Source organism: Otolemur garnettii, unplaced genomic scaffold, assembly GCF_000181295.1.
Source record: "Otolemur garnettii isolate 467f Iridium unplaced genomic scaffold, OtoGar3 scaffold00043, whole genome shotgun sequence".
Taxonomy (NCBI): domain Eukaryota; kingdom Metazoa; phylum Chordata; class Mammalia; order Primates; family Galagidae; genus Otolemur; species Otolemur garnettii.
In genome coordinates, this window is record NW_003852438.1 from 9,712,570 (window position 1) to 9,723,318 (window position 10,749).

Consider the following 10,749-nt stretch of genomic DNA (forward strand, 5'->3'; position numbering starts at 1 on the left):
AATTGACCCAGACAGTATAACTCTCAAGTGGGAGAGTTTGAAAGTTCACCAGCAACCAGACAGCAGAGGTCTACTAGCTGCTCAGTGTGGCTCACTCCAGTGCTCTGTGAAGTCAGAAAGGCTCACCCAGTAGCAGAGTTAGACCAGGGGGGCTGGTGTCTCTTTCCCTTCCTTGCTCCTCTTTCATGCTCAGTCACTGGTAACCCATGGGGCTATGGTCCTGCTTCCTCCAATAAACAGATGTGCCAGAGCTTTGCACCTGCCAGAGTCAAAGGAAAGTCAATGCCCTCTCAGCCTGGCCAACACCCTCTGCCACCAGCTGGCTCGGGGAGCTAAAGCCTGCCTTACTGAATGGCAACTGGGGAGTGTTCTACCTGAGCTCAGTCCAAACCTGAGGATAACAAGTCAGCAAATAATTTTCTCCCTCAGCCATCACACCTTTGCCCTAGCTGCTCTGTAGCACAGGCTTCCTCTGGCATTCCTCAGAGTTGGGGAGGTGTCTCCCCCAAATTATTCCCCTATAGGATAACTCTATTGTTGCTGAATCTTCAGCACAGATGACCTTGTGCTGCTCCCAGGTGACTGCAGCAGTGGCTCCAGCAGGCCAGGGGGTGGGGCTGTGGAGGCTCTGGCAAGGTGGGGTGAGGGGTGGCTCTGGCAGAGTGGAGCATGGGTCGATCTGGCAAGGTGAGGCACTGGACACTCAGAGGTTCTGGCAATGCAGGACATGGGGTGCTCAGTTTGCAAGCCTCCTCCCACAGCCAGTTCACACTTTCACAGAGTCATGCCCAATAGCCTCCTATTCCTTTATCTGTCTGCACTACTGCTGGGCTCACTGTCACAGTGCAGCTTTTCTACCATGGCCTTTGCAATGCCTGGTCCTAGCAATGAACCACAGACCTTCCAATTTCTGCAAGGCTCGGGCCTCTGGACCATCAGGAGAGGGGGACAGGGTGGACTGGAAGTTCAAAATGACAGGGAAAATGTTAGTTCAACTTTCATGCCTGGCAAGAGAGTGCTCAGGGTCACAGCAGGATCCCTCTGGAGAAGTAGTCCCCACTTCCAGCGACTCTCTCTCATGGGGTGAAACAAGAGGTCCTCAGTTTACTGCTCACCTGTAGCAAACCCACAGTGAGCAAAAAAAAAACTCTCCTGGGGGAGAGGACAGACACTCTTTTTCTTTGGGGTGAGTTTTGTACCTGAAATTTGCTTTCTTGGATTCACAGCTTTCCTGAGCAAAAGTAACATGCAGTTATCACTCTTCTCTCTCATCTTGCCTCCTGGTCTTCAGCTTTATTGGGTACTTTGTGGTCATTATCCTTCCCTTTGAACAGGAACTTCTTTCAAAAGCTGTCTCTAGTCAGCCATCTTGCCCCCCACAAAGATTTAACTTTAGGATTCAACCTGGGAATAGGGAAGAACTCAAACTCACAAAATATTTGCATTCAAATCTGCTTGAAAAAATTAAATCCAAGGTATGGATAAAGAGAAATATAAGTTGAAAAAATATGTGATGAGAAGTAGCATCCTTAATACTTTGGAATATGGTATAGATAATCTAATATTTTTTAATTTTCCCTGAAATGACACTAAATTGTAGAACTTAAAGCTACCAGTGTATGGACAGCACCTATGGCTCAAAGGAGTAGGGTGCCGGCCCCATATGCCAAAGGTGGTGGGTTCAAACCCAGCCCCAGCCAAAAACTACAATGAAAAAAAAGCTACCAGTGTATTTATTATATTTGTAAACAAAGTTTTAAAACACATGTAAATATTTTTGCATAGTTTTGCCTCCATTAACTACCCCTCTGCACAAATATATCTGAATTTTAAATGCAGATTGAGTAAAAGAAGCAAGTGATGAGAAACCATACAATAACAACGTTTATCCTGCTGGGACTGACCAATGATCCACAACTAAAGCTTGTGATTTTCATCTTTTTGCTTCTCACCTACATGTTGAGTGTAACTGGGAACCTGACAATCATCTTCCTCACGTTCATGGATTCACACCTCAAAACTGCTATGTACTTCTTCCTACAAAATTTCTCCTTCTTAGAAATCTCATTTACATCTGCTTGTATTCCCAGATACTTGTACAACATATCAACGGGTGACAAGACCATTACATACAACAATTGTGCCATTCAAATTTTTTTTACTGATCTTCTTGGTGTAACAGAATTTTTTCTCCTTGCCACCATGTCCTATGACCGATATGTAGCCATCTGCAAACCCCTGCATTACGTGACCATCATGAACAACCAGGTCTGTAGAAAATTAATTCTTTGTTGCTGGACAGCTGGTTTGCTGATCATTCTCCCACCACTTAGCCTTGGCCTGAATCTGGAATTCTGTGACTCTAATGTTATTGACCATTTTGTCTGTGATGCTTCCCCCCTGCTAAAGATCTCATGCTCAGAAACGTGGCTCATAGAGCAGATGGTCATAGTCTGTGCTGTACTGACCTTTATCATGACCCTAGTTTGTGTAGTTTTATCCTACATATACATCATTAAGACCATTCTACTATTCCCTTCTGCTCAACAAAGGAAAAAGGCATTTTCTACCTGTTCTTCCCACATGATTGTGGTCTCCATCACCTATGGAAGCTGTATCTTCATCTATGTTAAGCCTTCAGCAAAGGAATCAGTGGCTATTAACAAGGGTGTGACAGTCCTCACTACTTCCATTGCCCCAATGCTGAATCCTTTTATTTATACCTTGAGAAACAAGCAAGTAAAACAAGCCTTCAATGATTCAATCAAAAAAATTTCATTGCTTCTAAAGAAGTAAGGAAATTTTCTTATGTAAAAGAATTTTAATTTTTCACAAAAGGATGATTCATTGGTTCCAAAATACATATCTTTAAGTTTTTACATCATTTTTTTCCTGGCAAGGAAGCAGTTTCAGAATAATATTGCCCAAAAATAAAATGTAATACTAGTCTAGGAAACAAGAGAATGACTTCATATATTAAAAAATCTTAACAAAACTGCAAACAAATGAAACACAAAACAAAATAAACAAAATGGATGAGTTTTCCATATAGTTGGCATTGAATAATTGTGTCTATTGCCTTCGCCAATTCTACCTTTGAAAGACCTTTTTCATACTAGATGCTATTTCAGCCACTGGGAATAAATTAGAAAACCCATAAATATATTATCTTATCATGCCTTACATTTTAGTAGATATATATGACCAGCACATGAAAGAAATTTAAACGTCACAAACAACAAACCCTAAAAAGACAATATTTTAATGTCAATAAAAAAAGAACCTATGTCACATGATTATATTTTTAAAAAGAAATAGAATTATAAAATGTAAAATCCTACAATTTTGAATACTCTAAAAAAACAGGACTAACAAAGCAATTTGAATAGAAAATAGGTGAAAAATACTAAAAGTTCATCAAAAAGACTGATTTGTAAGGGCAAATGGTCATATATTTACATCTGCATTAGTTTTTATACTTTTATTACAACTATAACCACTGGCTATTCAAAATTTTAAATTATTAGAACATTGCAAAAAGTAAAAGGCAATTGTATGTATTTAAATAAGGCACACAAATGACCACAACTCAAAGTAAAACTATGGCAGCTGTACTGTCATCTGTGTGAAATCTTCAGGTATCAGTGGCTGCTAATAAGGGCATGAGAATGCTTAACTATTTCCACTGCTCCTATGATGAATCCTTCCTTTTATACTTTGAGAAATACAACGCCTGACAATTAAGTTCAGGAACTCGTCCTGGAAAAACTGCTACCTTCCCCAATGCTGAATATCACTACAGTCACCTTCAAGAACTCCCCTTAGGAAGCTGTGCACTCACACCAGTGCCTAGTCCATTGTCAATTTTGGAACTCCTTTTTCTGAAATGGCCATCAGAGCTGGCATTATATTATGCTTGATGTCCTGAATGTCATCAAAATGTCTTCCTTTCAATATTTCCTTTATCTTTTGGTAGATAAAATGTCCCTGGGGGCCAGATCAGGTGAGTAGGGAAGGTGTTCTAATACAGTTATTTGTTTACTGGCTAAAAACTCCCTCACAGACAGTGCCCATGAGTTGGTACATTGTTATGATGCAAGAGCCACAACTTTCTCATGTCAAGATTTTCAGTTAAGATTTTCCTGGTTTTCTATCAATGTTTATTTGGTTTGCTATGTTTCTCACAGTCAGTCAACAATTTTGAGGCACAATTTGATGAATTTTTGCAATGTTTTCATCAGTTCTGCTCATTACAGACCTCTCTGACCTCTCGTCATCAGTGATGCTTTCTCTTCCTTCAAAAGAAAAAAAAAATTCAGGCTCAGCACCGGTAGCTTAGTGGCTAGGGCACCAGCCACATACACCAGAGCTGGTGGATTCAAATCCAGCCCGGGCCTGCCAAACAACAATAACAACTATAACCAAAAAATAGCCAGGTGTTGTGGTGGGTGCCTGTAGTCCCAGCTACTTGGGAGGCTGAAGCAAGAGAATCGCTTAAGCCCAACAGTTGGAGGTTGCTGTGAGCTGTGACACCACAGGACTCTACCAAGGGTGACATGGTGAGACTCTGTCTCAAAAAGAAATTTAAAATCCATCTGTATACTCTCATTTTCTACATGGCATTATCCCCCAAATTTGGACTTAAATGTCCTGATTTCACTTCCACTCTTGCCAAGTTTAACAAGAAATTTAATGTTTGTTCATTGCTCTGATTCAAGTTCTGACATTCTCACGGCACACGAACAATGAACGCCACTCAGCAAGACACTGCCACACATCAACATGAACTCAGCTGTGATACACTGATATACTAAGGTTATGAAACCTTACTCAGTTGTTTGTACGGCACTGCCAACGAAAGCCCATGGTGGCAAGTTCACAAAGTTAATTGTCAGACCTCATAAACAAGTAAAATAATCCTCAATGGCATTTCAAAGAAGTTGTTCTCTCTATCTCAATAAGTTTACATTGACTACAGGTTGAAATGATAAAATTTTCATATAGTCCATTAAATAATCAATCAACAAGTGCATAGATGGAAATAAATCTCAGTGAAAATCAAGCTGGGGTGCAGAGGAAGAGGGTAAATTCACACCTATTGGCTACAGTGCACACTATGTGAGTAAAGGGCACACTTACATGTGCAACATTGACTCAATCTGTACAAAAACAAAGTGTGTATGCCCTAACATTCCAAAATTTAAACTAAATAAATAAATAAAATTTTAAAAGACACATTGTATAGATATTTTGTCTAGCAACCTTTCTAAATTTAGTAACTGCTTACTATTAAATTTACTATTAATTCAAATCGGCGAGGATTTACTTGTAGTGTCTTTTAAATATTGCGACATACATAAATAAGTAATCTGCAAATAATGATAGACCATTCTATTTATTTGTTTTTTATTTACTGTTCTGTCTAGAATGGTGGGAGTGGACATTCTGTCATAGACATCAACTCAAAAGAAAAGTTTTCATATGATATAAAACATCACATATCATGTTTTCTAGCTTTCCTTCATCTAACTAACAAAGTTTGTTTCTACTCAAAGTTTTTTAAGAATTTTCAATAATAATTGGGAATTGTATTTTATCAAATTACTTTTTCTGCATTATTAATATTATCAGAATTTCATACCTTTATTCTGTTAATGTGGTAGCTTACCCCGGTTGATTTTCAACTGTTAAAACAATCTAAAAATTTCTACTAAAAAACTTACATTTATATGTATCCTTTTCTGTATATCATTCTGTTTACTTTGATTATTTATACTTAAGAATTTTCATATTGATTATAATGTAAGTTGATTTGTAATTTAACTTTAAAATCCTTTCCAATTTTGGTATCAATACTATATTTTCCTCATAAACAAGTTAAAAACTCTTACTTTCCTGTGGATGAATTTCTGTCAAATTATTTAATACATGTACTTGTTCTTTAGGTAAGAACAAATTTTGGAGGAATTTCCTTTTTTTAAAATTAGATCTTAACTGTGTACATTACTGTATTTATGGGGTACAATGTGCTGATTTTATATACCATTTGGAATGTTTACATCAAACTGGTTAACATAGCGTTCACCTCACTTATTTAATTGTTGTGTTTAGACATTTATACTCTACTATTAATATATTTGACATGTACCATTGCAATATGCACAGTAGGTGAGGGCCCACTGATTACACTCCCACCACCCATCCACTTCTCTCCTCTCCTCACCCTCCTCTTCTCTCCTTCTTTTTGGGTTATAATTGTGTTATATTTTTCGTATGGAAGTATACATGATTATATACTGATTTCATAATAGTATTGAGTGCACAGGGTAGTTTTTTACATTCTTGAGATACTTTACTAAGAAGAATATGATCCAGCTCCATCCATGTAAACATAAAAGAGGTAAAGTCTCCATCTTTTTATGATTGCATAATATTCCATAGTGTACATATACCACAATTTGTTAATCCATTCATGGGTCAATGGGCACTTGGGCTGCTCCCATGACTTGGCAATTATGAATTGAGCTGCAATAAACATTCTTATGTGAATGTCTTTGTTATAAAGTGATTTTTGGTCATCTAGCTATACACCTAGTAGAGGAATTGCAGGATTAAAAAGCAGTCTACTTTTAGTTCCCTAAGTGTTCTCCAAACTTCTTTCCAGAAGGAGCATATTAGTTTGCATTACCACCAGCAGGGCAGAAGTGTTCTCTTCTCTCCACATCCATGCCAACATCTGTAGTTTGGGGATTTTGTTATGCGGGTTACACTTACAGGAGTTAGATGATATCTCAAAGTGGTTTTGATTTGCATTTCTCGGATGATTAAAGATGATGAAAATTTTTTCATGTCTCTGTAGGCCATGTGCCTGTCTTCTGCAGACAAGCTTCTGTTTAAGTCTTTATCCAACACTGAAATGTGGTGGAATTTTCTAGTGTAGCCATCTGATCCTGAAATTTCTTTGTGAAAATGTTCTGAATTATGAAATTAATGACTTGGACAGCATTGAAATGTTTATATTTTCCTCTCTCTTCTTGTTTAAGTTTTATTAAATTATGTTTCTTAATTATGTTTATTTTATGATCTTCATAATAGTATGCTCTTAGTTATTATTTTAATATTTGTAGGATCTAAAGTGATATTTTCTTTTTACATCTCAATGTGGATAATTTTTTTCTCCTTTTGGCTATATTTGTAGTTTTATAATTTAATGTTTTTAAAAATATTTTTATGATTACACTTAATTTCTTTATCTTATATTTATTTTTCAAATACTTTGTTTCTGTTTGTACTATTTTATTCTCTTTCATTTTATTTTTATTTGTTTCTTTTAAAGCCTCTTAGGACAAATATTTATATTAGTTATTTTGAATATAACATATTTTCTAAAATATGTATTTAAAATATAAATTGAACCCTAAATACTTCTTTGGCTATTTTCCACAAATTTTTATGTCATATTTTATTATAATTAAATTCAAAATATATTCTAGGCTTGGTACCTGTGGCTCAAGTGGCTAAGGCACCAGCGACATACACCTAAGGTGGAAGGTTCAAATCCAGCCCAGGCCCGCCAAACAACAATGACGACTACAACCAAAAATAACCAGGCATTGTGGTGGGCACCTGTGGTCCCAGCTACTTGGGAGGCTGAGGCAGGAGACTCACTTGAGCTCAGGAGTTGGAGGTTGCTGTGAGCTGTGATGTCACAGCACTCTACCCAAGGGGGAAGCTTGAGGCTCTATCTCAAAAAAAAAAAAAAAAAAAATATACATATATATATATTCTAATTTACATTGCAATTGTTTCCTTTGACTCTAGTTCTTTAGCAGCTGTTTCAAAGTGATAAATATTTCTGTTAAAATGTTATTTAGGAATTAAAGATAACCACTATAAAATACAAACATGAAATAAGTAAATTCTCCTTAGATGCAACTTATTTTCATATACTTAGGTAAAAAGTTGTCAAATTAATATTAAAAATAATCCTTCTTATTAAAATGTGAGATTCTATTAATAAAGCAACAACACATAGAGGACATAAAAATTAACAAAAATGTAAAAATACTTTCTGAAACATGAGTTTCTTTAAGTCGCAATAAGATTAACACAAAATTAAAACATCATATATGACCCTTAAACTTGACTGTAGGTATCAAATTTTTAACCATGAATACCCAGATAGGATATAAATAAAATTTGACTACATAATTTGGTATAAGCTTTTTGACAGTACATTAGTAATTTAATATAAAAGCCTCACAATATGAATATTTTTTCATTCTGAAATTCCACCTATAGAAATTCATCTATGTGGGGAAGAAAGGAATGGGTGGAGTGAAGGGGATTGGAGGGATCACTTCTGTGGTTTATCTTACAAGGGTACAAGTGAATCTTTCTAAGAGTAGAATATGAACGTTTTAACACAATAACTCAGAAAATGACATGAAGGCTATGTTAACCAGTTTGATGGAAATGTTTCAAATTATATGTGAAAACACCACACTGTACCCCAGAAGTGCATTAATGTACATAGTTACCATTCAATAAAAAAAAAAGCAATTCATCTATGTGGTTTCTTTTTTAGCAATTGTTTGTTATAAAAAGGCCCAACAAACTATATGTATATGAAGATGATACAATCATGCAATTAACTACAATTAAGACATTTTCAAGTATTAGTGATAATTGCACATATATTTAAAACTAGTAATAATGCCTTAGAATATGAATGGATGCTCCCAAACACACATCATGCATAATAATGCACCTCTATGATTATTGTTATGATAATACTTAATGTGATTAGGTGAAAAAAGCAAACTATAGTTGTAAATAATGGAAATTATTTTTTTTAATTTTATGTATATAAAATATATCACTTTAAATTATTAAAAATAATTGCTTTGGTTTTTCTAATATTTTCATGTTATCTTTTATAATATTTGAGAAGAAATACCAAATAAGTTAGTTTTGTGATCTTTTGATTTTCATACATGGCAGAGAAAAAAATGCAGGAAAAGCACACTTGTTCTTCACTACCTGGTTTTTGGGGTATTGTATTTGGCCTGCACCTGTTGCTATTGTGGCATTTTTATGTCTCTAAGGACACTGCCTCCACTGCAGTGTCTTTCAGTATTTTTGCCCAAGTTCATTACAAAAAAGACTCATTAGTAAGGTTTGAATGTGGGTCACCAAGGACTCGTCATTAATTAGCCTCAGGTTTAGGAACTAAATCAAACGTAAATCTTATTGGTGTAGAGGCTCCTCACAGAAGCCAGAGAAGTCATAATACCAGCACTTTAAAGGTAAAAGATGGCAATATTTGAAATACTTTATTTTCAACAAAAAAGAGAGCCATAAAATATTTTCTAGGCAAAAGGGACCAAAGTCTTTGTTGTAGAAAATCTTCACAGTGTGTTGGAAATTTAAAAAATTCAGAGTACCAGGCCCTGCCAGAACACAAGTCAGAGAAAGTGAAGAGTCATAAGCTGAGACAAAAAATTCCACCCAAGACTTTGCTCATAGGTCCTCTTCATCAAGGTAACCTTTAGGACTCTTGTCCTTAGTGAATCAGCTGAAGTTGGTAACTCTCAGAAGAGTAAGTACAGTGACTACTTCATTTACTTTCATCTTGGGTAAATCTGTATCATGCTTTTCTCTGAGAAGCACGTTTGACATGATTTACCAAAATCAGATACAATTAGTACTTAGAATTATTGCATAAAGATCCACAGACCTGAGTTGGATTTTGTAATGCCAGTTTTTATGGTTATATAAAGATAGTGTGAATTTACAGATTGTAATAAATTGTCTCCACCACACTTTCATTCTCCTCTTTAAAGGAAAAAAACTGTATATCTCCAGTAAAACTACCTAAAATAGCAACTTATCTAATAATATTGACAAAATTAGTTATCCCAGCACTTTTTATATATAAAAATATTTGGAAGACAAAAGTATTTTATTAAACTTTGCATAAAATCTAGAATTATTGGGTGGCTCAATGGAGTAGGGTGCCAGCCCCATATGCCAGAAGTGGCATGTTCAAACCCAGCCCTGGCCAAAAACTGCAAAAAAAAAAAAAATCTACAATTATTAATAGATGGAATTAACAAAGGTTATTTTGGAACAAAAACTACAACCCATAGGTTGCAAAGAGCATGTTACGACATCATAGCTCTAGAAGCTACTGGGTTGAGAAGGGGATTAAAGGAAGCAGATAAGCTTAAATGTGTATCCTTCCCTTTAATTAGAACTATCTCTTGTAACTGTTCTGGCATGTTCCTGTACTCCCTAGGGATGTCATAGGTCTTCAAAAAACCATGTGGGTTCTCCTTCGCAGTGATGGTGATGGCAAACCCTGGAATTTAACTGTCATCATGGGTCATATATTGAGAGGTAACCTAGCCTTCATCTATGGAGAAAGTGAATATTTTAAAGGGACAAATGACAGCCATGAATATAACAAGCTAACTGAGTATTCGTGGAAAGAAAAATTGTTTTTTGTTTAATCTATTGAAAAGAAACTCAAATACTGTAGATACTAATTCAAAACTAAGAATTATTTGAGTATGTTAATAAAATTAAGTGTTATAGCTGAGGAAAAATTGTAGAACAACTATTAATCCATATTAAGGGCTATAAATTCTTTAATTGTGATTTTAAAATATTATCAAAATACCCACTGAAGAGGCATGGTTGAAAAAACTAGGAGGAATAATCTTTTTCTTTTTCTTTTTTTTTTTT

General features: G+C 35.6%; 1 protein-coding gene across 1 annotated transcript; it reads left to right on the forward strand.

The window, feature by feature from the left end:
• The first annotated feature begins 1,860 nt into the window (after positions 1 to 1,860).
• On the forward strand, positions 1,861 to 2,796 carry LOC100961539 (olfactory receptor 6C2-like). The gene has a single exon (XM_012805556.1). The coding sequence runs from the start codon at positions 1,861 to 1,863 to the stop codon at positions 2,794 to 2,796; it is 936 nt and encodes a 311-aa protein (XP_012661010.1).
• The last annotated feature ends 7,953 nt before the right edge of the window (positions 2,797 to 10,749 follow it).